The sequence below is a fragment of the Triturus cristatus genome, chromosome 3_1 (assembly GCF_964204655.1).
Source record: "Triturus cristatus chromosome 3_1, aTriCri1.1, whole genome shotgun sequence".
NCBI lineage: Eukaryota > Metazoa > Chordata > Amphibia > Caudata > Salamandridae > Triturus > Triturus cristatus.
In genome coordinates, this window is record NC_140583.1 from 1,111,096,364 (window position 1) to 1,111,122,781 (window position 26,418).

The 26,418-nt window shown below is 46.6% G+C and overlaps 1 protein-coding gene across 2 annotated transcripts in view; it reads right to left on the minus strand.

Annotated features, from left to right (window-relative positions):
- Positions 1 to 22,140: 22,140 nt before the first annotated feature.
- The window catches only part of TMEM177 (transmembrane protein 177), a 32,852-nt gene continuing 28,574 nt past the window's right edge, over positions 22,141 to 26,418 (minus strand). For both annotated transcript variants that reach the window (XM_085645989.1, XM_085645988.1), the window contains exon 2: positions 22,141 to 24,834. In XM_085645989.1, the coding sequence (XP_085502115.1) occupies positions 23,864 to 24,820 (957 nt within the window). In that variant the 5' untranslated portion in view covers positions 24,821 to 24,834 and the 3' untranslated portion in view covers positions 22,141 to 23,863. The remainder of the gene's footprint in view (positions 24,835 to 26,418) is intronic.

Consider the following 26,418-nt stretch of genomic DNA (forward strand, 5'->3'; position numbering starts at 1 on the left):
CTTAATTCACTGGAAAGGTATGCACGGTAAAGGCCACGTGTGGTAACGACCAAGCCCCCGATTGACTCAGACCCACGCAAATGGTTCAGTGTATAGTAGTTAAACCCAGCGATAAAACTGTGGGCTGAATCCCACCGTCCTCAGCACTTCCAGTTTTTTCCAGTCCACAAAGGAAGGGGTCTGTCAAAGATCCAGGTTTTGAGGTTTCTCGCGAAGATGGGGAGCGATGTTGTCTGCCTGAGGTGGAGCGGAAGGGCGTTCCAGGCTCTGCCTGAGAGGGAGGAGAAGGAGGGGCCTTCTGATCTGGTCTTTCTGGTGTGGGGGACCACAGCGTATGAGAGCTGGGCTGATCGTAGGGTCCTTTTGGGTGTGCATGGAATTTGAGTCGGCTCTTCAGGTATTCTGATCAGGTATCATGGAGTGCCTTGTGTGTGTGAGAGAAAATCTTGAAGGTAATTCTAGCCTCTATGGGAAGCCAGTGGAGTGTGCGCAGGTGCTGGGAGATGTGGCAGCGTCTTGGCAGGTTGAGGACCAGTCTTGCGGCAGCATTCTGGATGTTTTGTAGCTTGCAGATGAGGTTTTTGTTTATTCTGACGTAGAGTGCGTTGCCGTAGTAGAGTCTGCCGGTGATGAGGCCGTGAGTGATGGTGTTTCTGTGTTCGAGGGGGATCTATTTGAAGGTCTTACGAAGGAGGCGGAGGGTGTGGAAGCAGGAGGATGCAACGGAATTGATCTGGCGGTCCATTTTGAGCTCGGAGTCCAGGATGATTCCAAGGTTGCGTGCGTGGTCCGTGGGGGTGAGTGGGCTTCCGAGGGCGGGGGGCCACCAGGTGTCGTTCCAGGCGTCGGGGTTTGGACCCAAGATGAGTTGTAGCCAGCTGCTTTTCATCCATTTGGCGAGGGCTTCCATACCTTCTTGAAAGTTGTGTCTGGTGGTGTTGGGTTGGTTGGATAAGGAGAGGATGAGTTGGGAGTCATCTGCGTACGACAAGGTTGAGTCCGTAGGTTCTGAGGATGGGGGTGAGCGGAGCCATGTAGATGTTGAAGAGCGTGGGGCTGAGGGAGGACCCCTGGGGTACTCCGCAGGTGGTAGGTGTAGGGTCTGAGAGGAAAGGGGGGAGTCGGACCCGCTGCGTTCTGCCAGAGAGGAAGGAGTGGATCCAGACGTGGGCCTTGTCCCGGAACCCTGTGTCCTGGAGTCTGCGTATTAGGGTGCGGTGAGAGACTGTGTCGAATGCTGCTGAGAGGTCGAGGAGGATGAGGGCTACTGTTTCTCCTCTGTCTAGTAGGGAACGGATGTCAGTAGCGGCGAGGAGGGCGTTTTCTATGCTGTGTTTTTTTCTGAATCCAGATTGTGAGAAGTCGAGGATGTTGTGCTCTTCGAGGAAGGTGGCAAGTTGGCTGTTGATGGCTTTCTCAATGACTTTCGCTGGGAACGGGAGCAGGGAGATGGGAGATGGGTCTGTGGTTTTTGAGGTCGATGGGGCCCGCCGAGGGCTTCTTCAGGAGGGGGTTGATCTCAGCGTGTTTCCAGTCGTCGGGGAACGAGGCGTTCGTCAGGGAGTGGTTGATCGTGTGGCGGAGCATGGGTGCGATGGTGTCAGTGGCTCTGTTGAAGATGTGGTGGGGGCAGGGGTCCAGAGTGGATTGGCTTCATTGTCTTCAGTGCGTTTTCGGTGGTGAGGGCTGTCCAGTTGTCAATCGTTGGCTTCATGGTGTCAGGGTGGCTGGTGAAGGTTCAGTGTGTTGGTTGTCTTCGTCGAAGTGGTCATAAATGTTCTTGATTTTGAGGTGGAAGAAGATGCTGAGTTTGTCACAGAGGTCTTGTGGGCCTATGTGGATTTGGAGTTCCTCCAGGCATTTTCGAGGCCATGTGAGGGCCAGTCGTGTTGCTAAAACGTTTATATAGTATTTTAACATCTGAGTTTACAATAGTGAGCGGGCAATATGCGGCCGGGTCCAGCCTGTCTCCCCCAGGTTTTAAGAGCATGCATATATCTCACTCCCTAATAGTGGGGGTGGGGTAAGATTCCCACCTCAAAAGCCTCCCTGTATACCTGTGGTAATGCCTGTGAAACTGTGGCCGAGTACGCTTGGTATGATTCAGATGGGAATCAGACTTCCCCAGAGGCCTTGGCCCCGGGCAGCACCTGCAGCGCTGCATGGATTTCCTCCAGGGACAAACTCCACAGAAATGGTATGTAGATGTCCACCTGGACTGCTGGGTTTCCTGTATACACTCTCTGTAGGTGCTGCTGGAACACCCCTGTAGGACCTGGGGTCACCGGGCCCTGAGGGGGTAACGTGACTCGAGCGGTTGGGCACCCAAAGGTTTACGTGTGAAGCAACCATACAGCACACACATCCCCTGAAGCAGGAAGCGCACGCAATAACTGACGCCACACAGTATGTTCACCTAAAAATCAATCAGGTTTATCTAGTTCAAATGCAATTCATTAGATTCTCACTGGCGGTATCATTATACATGCAGAGGCATTTCAGTTCAAAGGCAACTCATTAAACTTTAACCTGACCCCACCGGACTACCAGAAAACATCAGGTTCTAGGGATACAATGCTGCGCACAACAACTTATAGCGCCTAAAAATCAGGTTGCATAAACAGGGCACTGCAATTTAGCACTTTGAAAGCACAGTGAACCAGGCTCTAAGACCTAGTGCTGTCCCTAAAACATGGCACCTAACATTGCGCAGCATGTAGCAGTCTCTGGTAGTGCTTCCCAGGGCCTAGTATGGCGTAGGGACACACAGCGCTACCGTCAAGTACATCGGGCAGCAAGCGGGGCGCTCAGTCTAGGGCGGGGGCCTTGGGCCCCAAAGTATCTTCTCCTAAAGCCCTTCAGAGGGCGAGGGGCGTCGGTGAGGGAAATCCCGGATCCGGGGAGGGCCGTGGTTCACTGGGCCTAATTGCGGACTCTCCCCAGGGGGAGGGGCGAACTCTGGGCCTCCTTACGGCCTTCCGCCCGCCTCCCCCAGGGGTTACCTTGAGCTTCGGCCTTCACGCGGCCCTGGCGACAGGTTCTCTGGTGGGAGGAGACCTCCTCCTCCTCTGTGCCTCGCGCTGCAGCGCTCTCCCCGGCGAGGGGCCTCCAGCCGACGTCGAGGCCGCCAGGCGATCTCCGGGCCGAGGGCCTTGTTCGCGGGCTTCTCCCGCCTAGTGGAGGGGAGCGGGGGACACAACGCGGGGCTCCCCGTCTGGTCAGACGTGACCGGGGAGCTCCGCTGGCGTCACGGGCACTTCTAGGGATTCCGGCCTTGCTTCCGGGTCGCGCCCGCAGCCGCCAATGGCGGTGCGGTCTGCGGGGGCGCGGCCCAGTCCACCAATGGGATTACGGCGGGGGCGGCGCTTGGCAGTCCGCCCCCGTCAGGTGATGCTAGTGCGGGGCTTCAGGCCTACGCGGCCTTCGCTGCTTCTCGGCTGCCTTCGGACCACGATACCTCGGCTGCGACGGCAGCGGCGGGGCCCCGGGCTTCTCCGCGGGCCCCGGTGACGACAGGGGGGGGCAGTTTCCTGGCCCCGGGCCGCAGCGGTGAGTGCGCCTCGAATCCTCACGGCAGGGGGGGCTGAAATTAAGGGGCGACTTCGGCGACCAGCGCCTGGCACAGGACTGACTAGGGGGATCCCAGGCAAGGTCGGGGAGCGCAGGGGTCACAGCGCTAGTACCTGGTTGATCACCCAGCAGTCCAGCAGTAGTTCTCAGCTTGGGAGTTGCAGCAGTCAGTTTCAGCAATTTACTTCAGTCTTATGTTTCGCAGTCTTGGTGGCGCAGTTGGTTCTCGCGCCCTTAAAAGTTCTGTTCCTTGGGGGGGGGGGGGGTGAGTTGGTGACTAGTTCCCTCCTAGTCAGGCTTGGCAGGTCATTCCGGGGTCTCCCTATCGCTGGGCCAGATCAGTGGGTAGTACAGGATCCCTCACTCACTTAAAGGGCAGTGCCTAAAAGCTGTCACCTTCAGAGGCATAAGTCCCTGTCTAGGCCCTACCGCCTAAAACTCCTGCGTGGGTTCCCCAGGTCTGCTTTACCCCAACTAACTAGAAAAAGTTCCCTCCCTCTGTTAAGTAGCCCTAGGTCAGGTGACCACCTCCTAAGGCGGCAAAAGTAAAACCCCACCCTTCTTCTAGAAGGTTCCAGCACATTCCAGGAGCTTCCCCACTCTAGGTATAGGACAAAAAAGGCGGGCTGGTGTCGCAACATTGTTGTGGGGTCCCAGCCAGCTCCTGGCAGCTAGGGTGCTACTAGAAAGGCCACTCCGCAGTAGCAGGGGCCTGTGGCAGCCATCTTAGGGGAAGGGAGCACCTGCACCTTAACACTGATAGGCAATGAAAAGGCGCCCGGAGACCTAAGTCCAACACAAAAATGAGGGTGGAATAAATGAGGCACGATGAAAAATACAGGGGGAGACCACCCTAGGGCTGACAGGTCTAACAACCCCCAATATTGCAGCTCTGGTATGTACCACCTCCCCTACTGCAATTAGCAAGCTCATTGTCAATGGATGGGTCAGTTTCCCCTGAAGAATCTAAGCCAAGAGGCGCCCGGATTTGTCCCCCTTCCTGTGTAGTCGATACTGGAGGACCCTGCACGTCAGTCCCATACAGTACTGCCTTTATCGCCTTCCATTAGGTAGCTTTACTGGATGTCCCCTCCCAATTAATTGTCATGTAATCTGTCAGTGTCTGGTACTGGGCCTCTTTCCCTACCGGGTCCTCTAGAATGTCTGCAGACATTCTCCACGTTCTGGCTGCTGTGCAGGGGCATTCCGTTGCACCGTGCAGCTAACTTGGGAATGTCGGACAAGAAACAGGCCAGATGTGTCACTTCAACACCTGGAACAGCGTCTATCCCCACCACTAGTACCCTGTCTAATCTGCTATGCATGTTGTGTGTGGGCGAGTAGCATGGGTACAGTTTCTGCGCCGAGTGCCCTTACTGGCATGTGTCCCGTATGCCCATGTCACGCATCACCTCACGGAACCTTTTAGTCATCTATGGCTTAGTTCCCTGCCTGGGCGGATGCCTATCCAAGTTTGGGTCCAATACACAATTAAAATCCCCCACCCACAGGACCGGCACTTCAAGTTCTTGGGCTTGCAGATCCTGTATGGACTGATAAAACCCAGGATCATCCACATTTGGGGCATACATGTTTAGCATAATAGTGACACAACCGTCTAAGGTCCCCCTTAGCAGCACATAACGGCCGATCCCATCCTCCTCCATATACGCCAGGGTGAACAGCATCCCAGGAGCCACCCATACCAACACACCCTTAGAGTAAGTGAAATAGGAGGAGTGGAATATCTGACCTGCCACTTCTTCACCAAGCTAGTGGCCACCAGGTCATCTAGGTGAGTTTCTTGTAGGCAAGCTACATTTATATGATGCCTTTAAGGAATTGTAGCACTCCATAGTGGGTTGTGCATGTATCTAAGCCCCTTACATTCCACCATAGAAATATAACCTCCGTGGCCATTCCCAAATGTTATGTATTTCAATCATCGCACAAACCTCTGCTCTCCACCTGCTGTCGACAAACGCTTTATGTCCTTGTAACTAACAAACAATTCTGTAACAAGTTCCACATCCCCACCCACGAACAAATAATGTGCAACTGCGCAGTCGTCAATGCCCACCCCATGCTTGTGCCAACATGTACACAGCTGCCCCTGCAGCCCAAAAGGGGCAAAATGAACTCCCCATTTCAACAAGCCTCCCAACCTTGCCCACCCATCAACATATCCAGCAAAAGTCCACCAAGGGACAAAAGTAGTGCAGTTCCAGTGGTGTTTGCATTAAGGTCAGTGATCAACATTTGCAGCCACTACCCCAGCCACCTCATCAAGTGTCACCACATACCCATTCAGCTCACATACAGCCCGCCCACATCCCTATAGTTGCTACATTCTGGGTCCAAGAGCCGTGCACACTACAATCACTCAACTGTAACATGAAAACAACCAGCAGACCACAGTCTTCATGTGTGTCACCCCTCAGACGATATCCGTGACAGGGGCTGCGTCCAGCATAGTTTACGGGACAACATCCGCCGTTAGGCTCAGTGTTCCGGGCATATCCCCTGGCTCCAGCATTGATGAAGCACCAGATGAGCGTGGCCCCCCAGTTCCACAGTCCCAAGATGCATAGTGCCATAATCACCATGTGACTCTTTGCTACTCCAGTGGAGTCATTTCAGGGTTCTCTGTCGAATATTTATTACGTTGTGTCCCTTTCCTGGGGAGGGTGCCCTACCTCTGCCTCCACTGTTCTCTGGCAGGGAGGGCATCCCCCTGGATCTCTTATCATTCCCCCATCTCCTCTGGCGTCTCAAAGAAATGGATCCTACCTTGCGCCAATACCTTCAGTTTGGCTGGATACAGTAGCATATATTGCAGTTGTAGATCCCGCAGCTTCCACTTACCTCCCAGAAAGGTTTTTGGTTGTTCCCGAACCAGTTTGGTGTAGCCCAGGTATATGGTGATTTTACTTTTTTCGTAGCTATGGTTCTGCTTCTCCCTTGCACCCGAAGCAATAATTTAGTATTTTGGCTATGATGCCCAAGGCTGGCCTCCCCCCCCCCCCCTCCGGGGGGGGGGTGAAGGGTGCGGCACCAGGGCCCTGTACACTCTTTCCACTACAAAGAGTTCCGACAGTCCTCGTGGGCGTAATTTAGTGTGTATCCACTCTTCCAGGAACTTTTCTGTTGAACCCTCCTCCACACATTCCGGGAACTCCAGGGTTCGTATATTGCTGTGCCTTGCGCATCCTTGCTCATCTTCAGCTCGATGTTTTAGAGCCCTTGTGGCCGTTGTAATGTAGGCCACCTGCTGTTAAAGGATCGCCACCTCTCCTTTTAGCTCTACAATGTCTCCATTGGCTGTGGACACTTTGCCTGCCACTTTACGTAAGTCCGCCCTTAGAAGGTTCACGCCGATAGTCACAATTTGGCTTTCCAGGCCCTTCCTAGAACCCTGTATAGCCGCCAGATGCTGCGCGCGGAAGGGTTCTTCTCTTTTGCCATGTTCTTCCCAGTCACCAGGTCCTGCCTGTCATTATGCAATGCGGAGGGTGGTGTAGTGTAGGATACAGTGTGATTTTTTTAGCGCCAGTTGAGCGCGCTGCTTTATCCTTGCCCATAGCACAGGTGCCGAGGATTCCCCACGCTGTGCAGGATCTTGAATGCGGTGCCCAAGCTGGGCCGGTATGGTCCAAGGACAAGGCTCTTCCGGGGTACCCCAGCACCAGTCTCCTCGACAAGGAGCGTCTCCGTCAAGGCAGCACCTACCCCCTCGTCGTCTACAGTCCATTCATTGGGGCTCTGTACTCCTGTGCAAGTGTGGGGGAGACCCCGTCCTGTATCAACCTCACTACCACTGTGGGTTCGGCGGTCCTTCTTTCAGAGGCCTGCTCACACAGTAGCAGCACTGGCTGGGACACCGCCCGCTACTACTGTGACCTCAATGGGGCTGCCAGCACCTCTAAAATCCCGGTCACTGTCTGCTACAAGCAGTGTGCTGCTGTTCCCAAGCAATCCCCCTTACTTGTCATCTCATATGTCAAGTTCGTGGGAGGGCCCCCTCCCGGGTTGCAACCACCAATATTTTCACCATGTTCTCCTGGGTCCAGGTTCTGTGCCGGATAGCTGTGCAGCCAGCCTGGGCCCTGAGGGTATTGCACTATTCATTCTAGTCCCCAACTTCACTGATGCAGGTCGCTGGCATTCAGGAGAACCACTGCTTGTTGCCCAGATGTCTGAGGGAGCCAACAAAAGAGGCACCGATTTCCTAACACTGTCCCCTCGACCCAGGCAGGGGGCTGATAGAGAAGGGCCTCCCAAACCGTTCAGATGCAGCGGCGTTCCATACGCAACTGGTCACCTGGCATCCAACTGCAAATGCTCCAGGCCTCACTCAGCTGCAATCCCGCTCTCTGCTGGCTTCTGATTGCCCAAAGTGGCACCACTGGTGCAACACAGTGTCCATTCACTGCAGGCAATGTCAAGGGCTGGTTACAGGAGTAATGCTGCAGGATCAGGTAGGAGTAGTGGGCAGGTCAGCCGGGAGTTGAAAGGCTCCCGTCCTGTCGGGCAGGTTGCTTGGCCACCCCCCCAATACGAATCATACTTACCAGTAAAGTACATTAAAACTAAAACTGGTTGCTATTTCTGCTCTAATTGCACTTGACAGCTGGGAAGCACCTGCCCTTGTCATGATTTATGTCCTGGTCATTTTCTTTTTATTGCAAATGTTTAACGAAAACATATGGCCATGATCAGGCAATGGCAAGCTTTCTTGCCATTGCTTTTTGCATTCAGGAATTGGTAGACTAATATTTTGCTGGTGGGCATTTTTACAACACATAACTACCTTTATTGGCTGCACTCACCCCACGTGACTGTTTATGACACCTAGAAAAGATGCTAGCCCAGCCTTATCAAGTAATTAAAATATGGGCTTCCTAACCCTCTTTCTGTGATGCTTATTGAAGTACTGGGTTTTTCAGAACCAACCCAGCGCTGCCAGGGGACACACCCGAAGACTTAGAGTTCTTCCTGTTTCAGACTACAGAAACACAGAGTCTTCTAGATGAAGTCAAAGATCGTATTTATTGGCTGCAGACCAATCACAGGTATCCGAGAAGTACAGCACGGTGTATGTTCTCAGGAGACTGCTCCCAACCAAAAACCAGTCTTTTCCTATATACAGAATATTACGCTCTGGGCAACACCACCCCTATTTTACAAGTGGTCGTTCACATATTTTCGCTTCAAAGAAAGAGCAAAGTCATGATGATAATCCCACATTTCAGCTCGGTCAGCCCATAATTATTTACCCAGCGAGGCTCAGAACCCTCATCAGATATCAGCAGACCCCAATAAAACGGACACCTCCTCCTCGTAAAACAAGCCATAAAGTAGGAAACAGAGTCAGATGTGAAAGAGATTAGTCAGGGTTCGTGTGGGATGCACGACTTTATGATGTGTCGGGCCCTGATGCTAATCCCATTTGGCCGCAGTAAAAGGAACCGGCCGGGCAGGACTGACCTCGGGCAGCGGAGTCAGTTTGCACAGGTCACAAATAAGTCACAGAAATATTGCGTGTCCTTTAGGCCTAGGCATGGCCTCAGTGCGCAGCCTATGCAAGGGCAACCACAAAATGGTTACCGTTTTAAAATGGAACCCGAGGGTTTAATATGTAGTATTGCATACACGGCGAGTACATCAGGGAAACGTGACAAAAACACTCATACATACCGCATTAGTCATTTGCGGTCCGCTGATACAAAAATTAGCATGGTAGGACCATGCTACCAACATGGTTCCGAAATTTACAGTACCACAGACCCTCCTTCTGCCCTTACATAGGCAATAACTATACTCATACTAATCTGAGTCCAGATCCATATTCAGAAAGTCATGAAGATGTTGCTGTAGCATCATCCTATTGCTTAGCTCGTCCCTTGATACAGGGTTCCTTACACATGATGCAACACAGAGGCTACATATTGCAGGGGCACACTGTATACATAGACAGAACAGGAAAAGAATGGCTAAGATCGTCCCAGTGACTATTAGAATCTTCCATCCCCAAGCTAATATCAGTCCCCAGAACCACCCCATCATCGACCAGTCTCCTTTATCCACATGAATGGATTCGGAAATCTTATGCAGTTTGGAAATGGCCTGATAGACTGTCGGAGCGTTATCTGGTATGAAAATACAGCAGCTTGATTGGATAACCTTACATACCCCACCACGGTCTGCAAGTATGACATCTAGAACCATACGGTTCTGCAACATCATGAGGCGATCCGCTTGGAGCTCAGCTGTCAAGTTACCAAGGGCACCAGCCGTTACATTAACAGTGGTTTCAACTACACGAGTCAGTTGTCTCAGGTTCCTACTATTGACCATTGGTCCCCAAAACGGCAGGAAACCCAGGAAAAAGTCTCCCGCTTCCTGACCGGCAGTATCCTCCTTACTAACAACGCCTCTCACAACTCTGGTCTTGTGATAATCAGAGGCGGCAGTAAATGTCGGCGGTAGCAAATTTGAAACATAACACGTGCCCGAGAAATCAGGGGGCAACCATGTATATGCTTGGTCATTACAAACAAAGTATGTACCCTTGGCAGCCAAAAATGCAGGGGAAAACTGTGATGGAAAAATGTACGTTTCAGCACAGTCACTCTTCCCTAATTGAGCTCTTGGATTCTGACCATTACCTTGTAAACAGAACCGACCTATGTGGGGTACGACCCAAATCGGAGATGAACTTTTACGCTGTTTCTCGCCCGGACTAATGCTATACCCCGTCGCGTTCCAACCCACATAAGCTCGCAACTCTTCCTTGGGAATAGATGAATATGCATCGATATCTCTACTCATATCAGCAACTCCTCTCATCAAGGCTTTATTGTTCGTGCTATGTCTATTGGAACGCGGTGGTCGTGGGGAATAGGTCTCAAGTGCAAAAAGAAACATTCTGCTTTATACCTAAACCCTCACACACATTCTTCATCACTCGACCCACAAATTCACTCCCATTATCACTCCATACCATTCTCGGCATTCCAAACCTAGGGAAAAATTCCTTGACAAGGGCTTTAGCTGTGGATAAGGCAGTATTGTCTTTTAGGGGATAGGCTTCTATCCACCTTGAAAAAGCGCAGACAACAACAAGTACATATTTCAAATTGTTGCACCTTTCCATGTGGATGAAATCTAGCTGCAAAACCTCAAACGGATACGTTGGAGGCGCAAAATGACCAGCTGGAGTTGGGGTTCCCCTACCAGGATTGTATTTCAAACATACCATGCAATTTTTGACCACATTCTCTGCACACTTGGGAACTCCAGCATTCTGCCATACTGGAGCTAACAACTTACAAATCCCTTTCACACTGATATGCGCCATTCCATGTGCCATCGTGACCACTGGAAGCACATATGCATCAGGTAACAACCATCGCCGGTGCTCTGACAAATCAACCCAACAACCATTTTCATCCAATTTACCCTTACTTTCTTTCCACATACTCAATTCTTTCTCTGTGGCTTCAGCTTGAAGGGACTTCACACTCTCTATCGTGTCTTCACACATTCCAACATCACCAACCCATCTTGCAGAGCCTGCAACATACATTCGAGTTGTAACATCTTTTGCTGTTTCTTTCGCAACTTCGTCAGCAAATGCATTACCACGACCAACATCATCGGTAACTTTCTTGTGTGCACTGCATTTCACAATCGCAACTTGTAATGGCAAGGTCAACGACTCAAGGAGATCATTCACCAACTGACCATTCTGAATCTTAGTTCCATGCGAAGTCAAGAACCCACGTTCTTTCCACAAGCGCCCACAACTATGGGCCACGCCAAAGGCATACTGACTGTCAGTATATATGTTCACTTTCATTCCTTTTGACAACACGCATGCTCTTGTAAGGGCAATTAATTCTGCTGCTTGGGCCGAATTATGTGGTATACGTGCAGTTTCAACAATCGTGTGCAAAGTCGTGATAGCATATGCAGCAGTCGTTTCACCATTCGGAAGCTTGAAGCACGAGCCATCCACCCATAAGGTACCATCACACTCAACCAAGGCAGTATCTTTAAGATCCACTCTCCCTTTTGTTTCTTCTTCTGTTCTGAACAGACAATCATGTTGTTCAATCTCATCTGTGTCTGCTGAAATCGGCAATAAAGTAGCTGGATTCAACGTGTTGCACCTCTTTATGTGCACATGACTCGCTAATAGTGTTAACTCATAACCTGACAATCGAGCACTAGTTAAGTGCTGTGTCTTGGTCCTGTTTAATAACGTGTCCACTGCGTGTGGAACCATCACAATCAACGTGTTGTTCATTACTAACCCAGCAGACTGTCGAATAGAAACAGCCGCTGCCGCTGTGGCTCTCAAACAACTTGGCAATGCCTTGGCTACCGGATCAAAAATTGATGAAAAATACACGCACAGACGCGGTTTGTCTCCAAAAGACTGTGTCAGCACTGACAATGCACAACCTTCTTTCTCGTGAACATACAACGTAAAGGGCTTACTGTCGTCGGGGGTACCCAACACAGGAGCTGAACATAATGCATTACGCAATTCCGAAAAACTTTTCTGACACTCTTCAGACCACGGGACGGGATTCGGGGTATCTTTACATGTTAATGCTATCAAAGGTTTTGCCAGCAAAGAAAAACTCGGGATCCACTGCCTACAGTATGAAGTAATACCCAAGAAAGCACGCACTTCTCTCTGTGTTCTTGGCACGCTCAATTGTGCAATGGCCTGAATTCTTTCTGGGGTCAGTTTCCTTCCCTCTTTCGATAAGAGATGGCCTAAGTAGGTCACTTCTTGTCGACAATATTGCAGTTTTGAGAGAGACACTTTGTGATGAAAAGTAGACAAATGACGCAACAACGACAATGTAGCTTCTTTACAAATCTCCTCAGTATCCGCGGCGATTAGTAAATCGTCAACATACTGAATAAGGGTAGCACCACTAGGTAGAACAATTGTATCTAGCTGCGCTTTTAAAGCCTGACTGTATATTGATGGACTTTCACAGTAGCCCTGTGGAGCGCGTTTAAAACGGAAGCTTCGACCTCCTAGACTAAAACCAAAAATATCCCTGCTATCCTCTGCAATCGGGATGCTAAAGAAAGCATTCTTTTAATCGACCACTGAGAACCAAGCAGCGGAAGCTGGAATCATAGTTAACAAGGCAGTTATATCAGGGACAACTGGAAACTGTGGCACAACTATCTTATTGACCTCTCTAAGATCGATCACAAATCTGTAAACAGGTGGCTGAGAAGGGTCAGTACGTTTTAAAACAGGCAGAACCGGACTATTGCAAACGTTGCCTCTTGTCTCTTCAATTACATCCTTTTCAATCAAGTCATAGATGATCGCTAACAACGCTTTCTCACCTTCATTAGAGATCTTGTACTGGGGAATGCGTGGCAATTTAACATTGGCTTTCAAAGTGACCACGTATGGCGGTATTTCTAAGAGACCCACATCATTAAGACCAGAAGCCCAAAGGACATCTGGAAGAGACGACAATTCAGCTGGCAGTTTATTCTTCGACAAATACATTGGAGAAATCACTTCCCTACCCAGTGTAAATTGTACTCCCGAGGGGGAACAATATAATGTCGCATGTAATCTCTTTAACAAATCCAATCCTAACAGGTTTTCACCACATCCTGTCGTTAGGATGAGGGGTGCTTTCAGCTCACAAGGTCCAACAGAAAGGGGCATAGGACTAGAGATCGGGTTCCTAACCGGGGCGCCAGAAAAACCTACTGAAACATTCATTTCGCCAGACAAAGGCGTGCCAGGGAGTTTTGAGTGCATAATAGAACTCTTTGCAGTACCAGTATCCAATAGAAAAGGCTCTGATACACCCGCTGTAGTCACCTTGACATACGGTCCACTCTGGTCCACTGGCACTGAAACAACTCCCTCTCTCTGTCTATGGCTGTCCTAGTAATCATTACCTTCCGCATTTTCATCTTCCGCATAATAGTCATCGTTATAGTACTGAACTGTCCTACCAGTTGCATTGGCTTGCTGATCAAAACTATTAATCGTATTTTGAGGCGGAAGAGGACGCGCGTTCTGGGGAACATTTCCACGCCCTCTACCTCTAGGAGCTTGCTGACCACCTCTACCTCTCGTGCCATAAGCATTATTCGTACGCTGCAACAATATAGGACAACTATACTTAAAATGACCTTCTTTACAATACGAACATTGATTGGGACCTACCGGAACACGCGGTTGGGAATATTCGAACCTTTGCATGTTTCTTTGAAACTGCTGAGGTTGCTGATAGTTACTCTGACTTCCGCGTGGTGGGTAGGCCTGCTGTAACAGAACCTTCGTTTTTAATTCTTTTGTTTTCTTGTCTGCTTTATCTTTCTCATCTTTATCCCTATTTTCGTAATACTGTGCAGTAGCCAGTATTTGTGCTGAAGAGGAAACAGCCCAAGAACTCTCAGAATCTTTCAATTTCTTACACAACTCGGGAAGCAAATTATGCACAAATTTGTCAACAAATAATCGTTGACCACCTTCCGTACTCATATCTTGTCCACTATGGTCGATAAAAGTTTCTTCGAACCTGGTGAAGAAATCGGACACTGACTCATCTTTCTTCTGCTTGCATGCCGATAATTTATCCCAATTCACCCGCATCGCGGGCATTAAAGTTTTCATATAATTAATTATTCTACCAGGGAGTTCTGCTACCGCGGGCTCAGGCTTGGCACCACCAACTTGTCTAGTGTCTGCAGCAATGATATTAGCCCATGTGTCACCTAGTTCTGCAGCATGATCTGCATTACGAATCAATCCCCACAAAGGCTGCGGAATAACATTCCCGAACAACATATCAATGTCAGCTAAATTCATGACACACGACTCTGCGGTCTGTGATAACTCCTTATAATATCCTGCAGGGTTTTTACGGGGGTCAGGCAATGTCTGCTTAAGCGCTATTACTTCAGCTCGCTTCCATGGCACGTGTACCCAAACACGCTGAAAATGTGGCTGAACAGGTGGGTTAGCATTTAAATCACCAGGTCTCCAAACTGGAGGAACCTCACGCATCGGATATTGGCGCGCTTTTATCTTTTTCCCTACAGGGAACTCCTGTTCGAACAACGACTGATGACAAGCCCCATTCCTGAAGGACAACAATGTCGTAACTGCTCTATCAACATCGGGGCCCACAATCGTGCCTTTCTCAAAATCGAACCGTACATGACAACTCCTGCGGGCTTGAGTCTAGACCATGATCTTCCAATTCCTCACAGAGGAATTCACACATTTTCTCGACAACGTATCTCTGTTTTGGTGCTTCCCATTGATGAAAAACATTTACAACAGATTCCACATCATATCTTGAAGGATAAACAATCCATGTATGTGCCATGCGGTCTAATACTTCTTTCTCTTCAGAACCAGGCAGCTGACTACGTAACTGCTTACGTTGTGAACCAGGGGTCGTACTAGATGACCCGAAGAGAGGTGATATAAAACTAGTGACCGCACTAGCTATTCGTTGTCGTGTAGAAGGTGAAGTTGAGGCAAGAACAGGGGGAAAGACAGAGGGAAGAAAAACGGGTGCGGAGACAGGTACAGGGATCGTACCAGGAATAGCGCCGAGAGAGGCAGCTGATGTACTAGGTAGAGTCGCAGGAAGCGCAGAAGAGATAGGTAGCGAAACCGGCGGCCCTTGAGAGGGCTGCGCCGTAGGGATAGGAGCCGGCTGAGGAGGAGCTGGCGGCTGCGGGAAGGCTTGCGGCAAATTAACTAGAGGCTGTACATTTAAGGGTTGCGGAGGTGCTGTAGCACTATGCGCATACGGGGGTGGTGAACTCAGCAAATGTGACATTAGGGGATCTTTCTCCTTTTCTTTTGACGCATCTTGCTGAAGGGGCGGCAAAACTGGGTAACATTTATCAATCACTAGTTTACGTTGCCTTCGCAGCTGCTCATTCATTTGTTCTTCTTCATTATCTTTAAACTGTAAGGCTGCTTGCATTATCGACATACCTTTCTCTCTTTTATTTTTCTTCGCTAATTTGATTTCTTTCTGTTTGGCTTCCTTTCGCCATAGGCGGAAAGAATCAAACATCGCCGGCCGGGCTTTCTTTTTAAATAATTTAACCTCTAGATTATCCAAAATCTCTGTGTCGAAACTACCATATTGGGGCCATTTTAAATCACCATCTTTCCTGGTGTATCGGATCCATACTTCATTGTACGTAATGGGGCCCACGCCATGTTTTACATAAAGCTCATAAGTTGGAGTTCCAATTGGAGGAACCGGACACGAATCCTCTAATCGGGAGTCCTTATTACAACCCAGACAAAACAAATTTCCAAATATACTAGAACCAGGCATCTTCGCTCACTAGTCTAGTTTCAAACGTCAAAGGATTATCGAATACGATAATCTCGTGAATACACGAGTCCTTCGGCTTTGGCACTTGCAAGTTCCAAATCAAAGCGATCCCAAAGGGATACCAAACTAAGAACCAAACTAAGGACTGGGAGACGCTCCACTTATACTTAACTGAGGTATCGATGACGTCACCAGAAGACTCGTTAAATCGTTTCGCTCTACCAAATCATCAAGGGTGCAAAACAGGGCGATAGTCAGGGCAGCAGTCCTTCGTGGCCGTCGGGACGCGGAGAACCTCGCAGTAAAGACTTTCGGACCACGTCGACATGCAGGGGTCGATGAAGTGGCGGCCTTCCTCCAGAATTTTCACACAAAGCTCCTCACGAACCTCTGGCTTGGACCGGTACCGCTGAAATCGCCCAACGTTGGGCGCCAACTGAAGTACTGGGTTTTTCAGAACCAACCCAGCGGTGCCAGGGGACACACCCGAAGACTTCGAGTTCTTTCTGTTTCAGACTACAGAAACACAGAGTCTTCTAGATGAAGTCAAAGATCGTATTTATTGGCTGCAGACCAATCACAGGTATCCGAGAAGTACAGCACGGTGTATGTTCTCAGGAGACTGCTCCCAACCAAAAACCAGTCTTTTCTTATATACAGAATATTACGCTCTGGGCAACACCGCCCCTATTTTACAAGTGGTCGTTCACATATTTTCGCTTCAAAGAAAGAGCAAAGTCATGATGATAATCCCACATTTCAGCTCGGTCAGCCCATAATTATTTACCCAGCGAGGCTCAGAACCCTCATCAGATATCAGCAGACCCCAATAAAACGGACACCTCCTCCTCGTAAAACAAGCCATAAAGTAGGAAACAGATTCAGATGTGAAAGAGATTAGTCAGGGTTCGTGTGGGATGCACGACTTTATGATGTGTCGGGCCCTGATGCTAATCCCATTTGGCCGCAGTAAAAGGAACCGGCCAGGCAGGACTGACTTCGGGCAGCGGAGTCAGTTTGCACAGGTCACAAAGAAGTCACAGAAAGATTGCGTGTCCTTTAGGCCTAGGCATGGCCTCAGTGCGCAGCCTATGTGAGGGCAACCACAAAATGGTTACCGTTTTAAAATGGAACCCGAGGGTTTAATATGTAGTATTGCATACACGGTGAGTACATCGGGGAAACGTGACAAAAACACTCATACATACCGCATTAGTCATTTGCGGTCCGCTGATACCAAAATCGGCATGGTAGGACCATGCTACCAACATGGTTCCGAAATTTACAGTACCACAGAATTCAACAAACCACTTTTGGTATGGCACTTTCATTCATCTGTTGTGTCATGTTACAGTTTCTTAGAGTCACTATTGTGGCTACACACTGCAGCAGTACCTTAACACCCATATTGCATATGAACAACAATGCATAAGAACTAGAATAGAGCGCATACAAAATAAGGAATACGATTCAAAGGCTGTTTGGACAGTTAAAACGTCAATTTTGATGTCTACTCGTCTTGGGCAGGGGCCTCATGAGCGTGCTCTACCGAAAAAGATCTGTTGCATCTTTAGGTTGTGCTGAATGTTGCATGATGTGGAGTCCAGGTACAACTTGCCTCTAATAATGGATGAACCACTTTTTGGAGACAATGAAGATGGTGATGAGGAGTTCATGGTCTTATTTTTCTCTCTTTTGTTATTACCCCCTAATACAGCTCAGTACTGCTCATGATCAACTTCTGCGATTTCAAAGGTATCGGAGTTCTAGAGTGGTTGCTCCCTTGACAAGTGCCTGCATAGTAAAGCTAAGTCGATTCCCATCCTCTGCAGAGGCCCGTTCCTAAAGCACCCCTGCCAACCTTGTCGGATTTAACTGCTCTAAAGAATTTCTCAATAAGACCATGGCTTATTTACATGTTGTGTGCTTACTTCACAAAGTTAGTTCGGCTAATGCACATCATCCTCAAATATTTGCACTTACAGAAGAACAAAATACTGAAATGTTCTGCATAAACACAATATTGCCAGACAGATTTTTTCCAATGCATCTTAGACTGTTTAGTGGCTACAGGTTACAAAATGTTCCGATCAGATCAGATGGTCAGTCAGTCTACAACAGGAAGGGATTTGTCAATAATCATAAGAGACACTTTCAACTGTTTGCTTTCAGAAATTGCCAACTTGCTCTCTTTCGAAAACCTAAAACTTAACATGTCGAGTGACTGTATACATATACATTATCTACAGACTGGCCATCATATCCGTTCACAGCTTAAACACTTCTCTGAATACCTAACAACCAATGCTCTCCTCCACCAACGTCAACGTAGATGATTTTAACATCGACTGGTGCACCTCTAAATGCAATCTTTTTCAGGAATTGGAGAATGTATGGAAGGTACACAATTTAGTTCCATTTATCCTCCTCCCAGACTCACAATAAGGGCCACATTTTGGATCTGATCTTGGCAGCCTTACTAAATAACACCTGTTTACCACCCACTGAGGTTGACTGGTCTGACCATTTACCGATTCTTTTCCAAATCCCCTTCAAAGATAGACAATTAAACTGTCAACACAAATCTAAAACCTCGGTTCATAACACCAAACAAATAAAGGAAGATTACATCAACAAATAAAGGAAGATTACATCAAAGAACTCCTGTTGCTTAAAATTCACATGTTGCACCTGAAAGCTCACATCAATTCAGCACAAGGCCTATACGCCAAGCAGGTCTACAATTTGGTCAAGGCAATCGCTCAAGAAAAACTGACAACCCCCTAAGCAATAGAGTAAACCCATGTTCAACAAAACACTGCTGAAGTTCAAAAGAGAAGTCGGAGCACAGAAAAGAAAACGGTAAAGGGGCAATTCAGTCAATGCTAAAAAGGCCGGAAAAGTTTACAGAATTAAAAATTCTAAAAGGCAAAATCTTCCTTAATTCAGGAATAAATTGTTAAATTGCATTGTCCAACAATATCTCTTTTCAACTACATCAATCTGTATATACAGGGGTCCAAACCTGAGATGCGTACACCTTTCCAAACGACATGCAATGAATATGTAATATTCTTCACAAGCAAATTTACCAAGATAAAAAGGTAACCTCTCCACTTAGGCTTTTCAACCTTCCTCATACAGCCACAAAAGCTCTGTCATCTGCTGTAACTTCTCCGAACTCTATTTGGGTGACCTCTTTGATACAGTGAAAATGATGTGCCCAACCTATTATTTTGGTGATATTCTCCCAGCTACCAATGTAAAGACCATCTTCTGCTGATTTGTACCCTGCTGCTTGGCCATTGTCAATGTCTCACTATCCCAAGGAATGTGGCTTGGAGCTGGCTTGAATTTCACCCATCTTCAAAAACCTAAAGCTGACCGCTGTGTCCTAGACAACTACAAACCAATAGCCAACCTACCTTGGCTTGGTACATTGATCAAGAAAGAAACCTCAATTCAACTGAACAAATATACTTTTATCACAATGTCCTATTATTCCCCTGCAACTCTGGATTCAGAAAGGCCGACTGCTTGGAAACTGCTAACCCTAAAAGTGCTAGATGACGATCACTGAACACTAGACAACGGAGATGCTTAGCTCATAGTCCTTCTAGACTTGTTTTAAGATATTGACAGACTATACCATGATATTCTACTGAAGTCTCCTAAAATCAGATAGGGCTGCAAGAACAAACTGGTTTAGTCAAACTGCAGACCTGAACATCAAGGACTTAACTGATAACTTGCGCCCCACAAGGTTCCACTCGAACCACTCAGGCTGCTTCTGAAAGACTTTACTGTCTACTTATTAATGGATCGTAATGGTATGCAACTGAACATTAAGCCATCTTCAATCTAGGATATACACATTCTTCAAAATGGCATTACGAAATTACAAGAATGGATGACTACCAACTTCTTGAAATTTAACACAGAAAAACTGACGCCCTGATTTCGAGGTCAGCGGTTCCACACACCTAAATACAATGCGAACGCACATGGTGCGATCGAAAACTCCCATTTCACTAAGAGAGTATGTGGGGCGGGCCCCCAAAGTCACTTTCCGACAGCCTTTACATGTCGGAAAGGCCAACATGACATGCTGTCGTAAACAAAAATCATAATCCTGACAGCAAAAATGCCGTCCTTAAGGGATTAGGAGACCATTTCGATAAACCGACAGGCTCCTTGAGCCCGTTGGAACCTAGTTGGATTCCCCAGCCGGTTTAAATTCCGACCGCTGTCATTGTAATACTGCAGTTGGACTTTAAACCTACAATGTCGGTCAGAAAGCCTCCGACCAACGGTCAGAGGCTTTCTGACCGACATTGTAATTCGGCCCGAGTGTCAACTCATTTTCCAAAAATCTAAGCACAAAATCAGCCCCAATTTAACCACTGAACTTACACATTTTAGCCTTGGGTTGACCTTACTGGATTATTTCAAATCGCTTGGTTTCTGGATAGATTTCATTCTCTCAATGACAACTCATCTAAACAAATTAGCCCAATCCGCCAACTTGTAGCTTCATCATCTACAAATAATAAAATGTAGACTCACACTACCACCCTGCCCCCAAACCCTCCCGGTTGCAGATTTCTGCAATTGAATTGTTGTTTTACCTAAGGTTCCTGTTTTGTATAAACTGCTCTAATATCAAAAGGTGCAGAGGCGCTAATGATAAATCTGCGACTATATATATATATATATATATATATATATAAAAGTATAATTAAAAAAAGATTGACATGCAATTCATAGAACCTAGCATTGTAAGGAAAACTGTATTCGTGCCTTGAGCAGTTTTAATTGCACTGAAGTACTATCAGCACCCTATGTAGTCAAGATGATTTAATTATTTCTTTGTTTAATAGGTTTCTCTTATTAATACCTTGAAAAAGAAACAAACATCGCAATGCTCGCACAAAGGTAGCGCAAGGACTGGAATAAAGTTCAAATAAATCTCATGTCATGAGCATAATAAATGTGTAGAACACCAAACAATGTGTAAACAAGATGTGGGGGGAGAAAAAACGACACTAATTTCTACATTTCTTGTACTAGCATCTGGGCTGGGGAAGGGGGGGGGGTGTGTTCAGGCTCACAACATGTAAGCCCAGTTGGGTAACAGGAACAACGGGCATTAGATCTACGGATGGAGAGTTGGTAGCTAGAGTCCTTGTCAGTATACACCATGAATTTGCATGCATCGCCTCCGCATTGCTTTGGCGGCATTCCACAATCAATGCCTCCTGTTGGTTTCCATATTGGTGTATAATCATAGTCTTGACTATTCAGTCTACAGCAGCGCAGTTTTCTTATTTCAATACTTGTACCAAGCACTAATTTTCTCACTGGTTTAGTGGGTTAAGTGAAACATGCGCTCTTTGGCGCAGTAGGACCTGTATCTCATTATTTGACACGGCTTCTGCATGGCTATCCTCAACAGGAGTAGCTTCAATGTCATATGCAAGGCCCTCATGCTCGGTGTAAATAACCTCTTCCTGGTTGATGTCATCAGGGGTTGTTGGCTTATCTGTGGATTTACTCTGGGATAGTGTTGTCACATCCAGTGGAACACTTACAACAGTGGCAGACTCTATTTGGGTTTCAACTGTAAGAGGTTTCTCAATGGGTCATTTAATCAAATTGCTTCTTTTCACATTGCAATTCTGCATCCACATTTGTTGTGTTTTCCACTTCCACGTTTTCAGTGTCATCACCAGTCGTTGAGCAGAAGCGAAAAAAGTGAAAGTCTTTTATGAATCTTGCAATTTTTAAATAATCAATGATATATTGGACATCTTCATATGCTACCATTATTGAGCAAAAGGACTCTAGCGACTACTGGAAATAAAATTGTGCATGTACACTACGGTTAAAACAATTAATACATACAGCTGTTAGAATCCACGCCTTACAAGTCCTTTACAGTTCTAGTGTCCATGGTAGTCAATACTCGCTACAGAATAGGTGCCAGTCTGAGATGGATTGTGGAGCCCCTGCCTGTGCCAACAACATGTCCCTGGACACGCAATATCTTCTTCATACAATGTTGCAGATGATACGGTCTTTTCCTACAGTACTCTGCATCTTATGTTGTTGCTTCCACTGCATTCAAGAGAGAGGTGGGTATGTTGGGGTACAACATGGTACAATATGGTAGAAGCTGAAATAATAGTGCCAAATTAGATTGGGTTTCCAATAAGATTACTTTATTCTTAACACAGCATTCGATCCCTGTAGAGAATTCTTTTTGGTAGGACATGTTAAGCCCAGGTTCTGCTGGGTCATACGGGCTATGCCTAGTAGTGACGTAACAAACCTAGGAACCAGGCGGCTAGACACTGGGAGTCAATGATCCCTGTTATTGCACACCTCCAGGTGGTCTTCACCCTGCAATTGAAACTACAAGAATAGGCCACTTGTTTCCAGTTTTATCCTCCTGCTCATTTTAAGGAACTCACCCCTCTGACATCTTGCACATTTCCTGAATGAACACACTGATTTGTCCAACGTTCTAGTTGCAATCCTCCTTCTTATTTACTAAACTCTACATAGGCATTATCACCTTAGGGAACACGTATCACGTTTTTTTAAGGAATCCAGTTTGTTTTAACCTTGTTCCTTCACAAGTGCCAAATGTTTACTTTTCGACTGTTACAAAGTGAGGAATAGCACTTCAGTCAGGTGTTGCTCACTTGTGGCACGTCTGTCAATGGTTTAAAAGGGACACTTGCATGTACTGGTAGTAATCTTAGCCACTGACACTATTTTTGATTAGTATTATGGGAGACAGTAGCTCCTGACAGTAAAATTAAAGTTCATGGGCCCTTATAGCGTCAGTTGCATCTCTATACATTTTCTGGGACGTATTGGCTACCGCCACAACTTGCTCATGGGAATTTACAGCACCCTATCATTAGCTCCCTGGGCCGAGGATGAATCTGAGGTTATTTAAAGATTCTCAGGGATGATTGCTGCTTTTGGAAGGCCCGCAGAGCTTACCTTCCCTAGTACCCCTCTTAATATAAGCTGATCATCCACTGTGCAAGGATGTGAATCATCACCATTTGGCTGTCTTAACTTCACAGAAGTTGGTCACTATTTTAGTTTTTGCGTTTGGCCTTCTCTTTATTAAGTCTAGTCGCTGACCACCACCTCTGTAAGTGTAGACCACCCAAATATAAAGGTATTATCGAATACGTCCCTTAGGGTACATTTCTTACAATGGGGGCCTCCGGTTCAAAAGACTGCACGCATAGTGCTGAGGGAGGAGTAATAGGTTTAGTATTACTGCTGATTTACTCTCACACACCATCAGTAGGATTGCCTCAAGGCAACACTACTGCTACTGTATCAAAGCATATGTGTGTGTGGATTTTGAGATCAGAACACATTGACTGATCTAGCAATTAAATAATGTATTCTGCATAATTGCGAATTTTCAACCCATAATAAAGCACCATGTTTAGCAAAATCTTGTCTGCCACAGTATCAGCCAACCTATACCTTTCCCAATTGCAGATTATGCCAATCGCAGACACTGCCGCCATTTCCATCCTATAACATTTGCTCCACTCAATAGAAAACTCTTGAAAACCCTATGACGAACTCTTTTTTTTCATTTCAAGGACAGGGGATGAAATGGTAAAAATGAATTAAGCACATCTCATCTCTGCTCTAGGTAAGCACAATCCAAAAATGCCTATTGCAGTTCGAACAATAACTTTTTTATTTCCATACCAAAATCTAGGTCATTAGAAAAAGTAGGAGAACGTTCGATTCTTCATCATGGTGTTTATCAGATGTCGAATTTACATGGTTTTGGGGAACAAAAGCACAACATTTCAAGGACTAACTTCATTTCTGAAAGGTAAACAAACACTATTTAAGATGTGAATTATTCTTAATGCTTACATTTCAGAGCTTGGTGTGCAGCCCTGGTTGGCTTTGACAATATTCACAATCAAGTCCCTTCTGGAAGTGTACGGAGCATGTTTCAATCTGAACCAGTACCTTGGGAAGAGGTTGCCACTAGCAGCATACATTTCTTCTCCTTGTTTGCCCATAAGGTTACGTAAAGTCCTGTTGCGTGACAGCATTTTATTGTAAAATTCAACTCCACCTTTGGCATAGTCTTTGGAAATGGCAGCAGCTGTCCTGTCGGATTTGTAATCCAGCCACTGGTTGATTGCATCATCTGTAAAAAAATAACCAACTAACCCAAAAGTCATAACTGCCAGGTTACAAAATCCGCGCAACAAAACTGGGCCAGAATACAGTCCTAAAAGCTGCTTTATTGCTACTCCAGACAGGCATGTGCTAAGCAGGCAAAATGGGGCAACTGTGGCATGGATGAGGGGGCTATTGTCTTTGACATACATAATTTCTCTAGCTAAAGCAAATTTCTTTGCCTCATGTGACAATGAAAGAGCATCTCTAAGAGCAGCACCATCTTTACTATCCCAGTCAACCACTTTATCATTTAACACCACCATGCGGTTCACAATTCCTTGCCCATCATCTCCTTGGTTATTAAAGTTTGCAGGAATTCCAACCAAAGATCCACTGGGCAGCCATGGTATTCCAGCACTTACAGGGTGAAAGCCAAAAGCCGCAAACGTACTGTACTTTTCGGCAGATTTGACACCAGTGTCTTTAAGGACATCCTGGAAAACATCACATAGCTTTCTTGATAGTTCAGCTGGTTCCCCCTTCGACCACGACTGGTACACGGTCTTGAATGTTTCTTTGGGAAAAACATGATACGAGATGTTGGCACCAAATAATCCTGCGCAGGAAGCAGCTATCAAACCACTTCTATACTTCTGGATAAACGCAGTAATCTTCCACAAAAATGTATTTGCCATGGCTCATGCTAAACCTGTCAAAAAGAGCACAATAAACATGGTTAGAAACATTCTCCCTTCTCATCCAGCAATTCACAATAACGACAGACGATTCTTTGTTCTACACATTACCATAAATAATCCTAGTATGAAAATCCCTGTAACTAATTTACAGTACCATTGATGAGTAACAATTGAAAAATGTTAAAACCTGTTTTGTACAGCGCTATCAAGAGAAAAAATGTTTGCGGGTAAGTGTTTTAAGAACTAGTTGTTATAGTGCCCTATCCATGGCATTTGGAATTGTGATATTCCCTTCAGGAATGGGGAATTATTTGGGGGCTCGGCAATTCTGGTTCTGAATCCACCAGGATTTCTCTTTCCATCCTCCCACTAGTTGCACGGGGCGGTATTGCCCGTATTCAGCAGTTGGAGTCTCCGGGTGAAATCTACAAGGTCTGCGGAGCTTGTAATTGCCTACCGGCCGTTAAATCAATCACTGCCACCTTTGGGAATTCCCGGGGCTGTGTAATCGGCTCTTCGCATTGATTTACATTTTCAAACATAGGAGATTCGACATTTTAAATGGGACCTCAAAGGGTGGGGGTGGGGGGAATAACTTCCACTTTGGTGGACATCAACATTCTAAAATGTGCACTTTACATTTTTTGTTCTCTGAATGACTCTAAAAGCAACTGAGAGCTGCATATTGAGCCTGTCAGCTTAGGCAATTAAAAGTAGCTTAGTGGAGGGTATTCTTTGGGTGCCAAGGCATAGAAGGGCCAACTATGTCACTTTTAGGGTTGGGAATCAGTAGTGCCATAAATATTTACTGATTGGGATAACTTAATTGGATATTCTCGATTTCAGATAGGACCTGAAAGGGGGCAAACACTAGATATAAATGCTGTCGACTTAATGGCACCAAAGAGTCACTGTCAAATGTAACGTGTATATACATGTTAGACCTGTCAGCCTTAGGGTGGTCTTCCCCTCAAGTTTTGGCCTTCCTCCTCCATACAGTTTTGCTGGCCTCAGGACTCTGTGCACTTTACCACTCATAACAAGTGCTAAAGTGTGCCTGCTAATATTGGCTTATGAATGGGGAACATTTGTAGAGCATGAGGCTATTCGGAAGAGTGTCCCGGCGCTAATTGGCATATTTAATTTACCTGTAAGTCCCTAGTAAATTGACATTACATGTGCTCAGGGTCTGTAAATTAAATGCTACCAGTGCGCCTGCAGCACCAATTGTGCCACCAACTTAGGTAGCCCTTTAAACAGGACTCAGTTTTGCCATTGCAGTTCTTAACTGCCATGTCGACCTGGCAAAATAAACCTACAGAAAAACACTCAGATTTGTTTTTCACTACTGCTAGGCCTACTTCTTCCATAGAGAAACATTGAAGTTACCTTATTACATCTTAGAACTGTATTCTCCAAATGGGAACAGGTAACTGGTTCATTTTTGGTGTCTCTGGAATTGGAGTTTTAAAGCCTAACTTATGGTGAATTCGGATTTTAAATTACAATTTAAAAATGCCACTTTTAGAAAGTTGCAAAACGAACAACTGATGGACAGAATGATGACCAACGTCAAACATTCACCCCAGTACAGA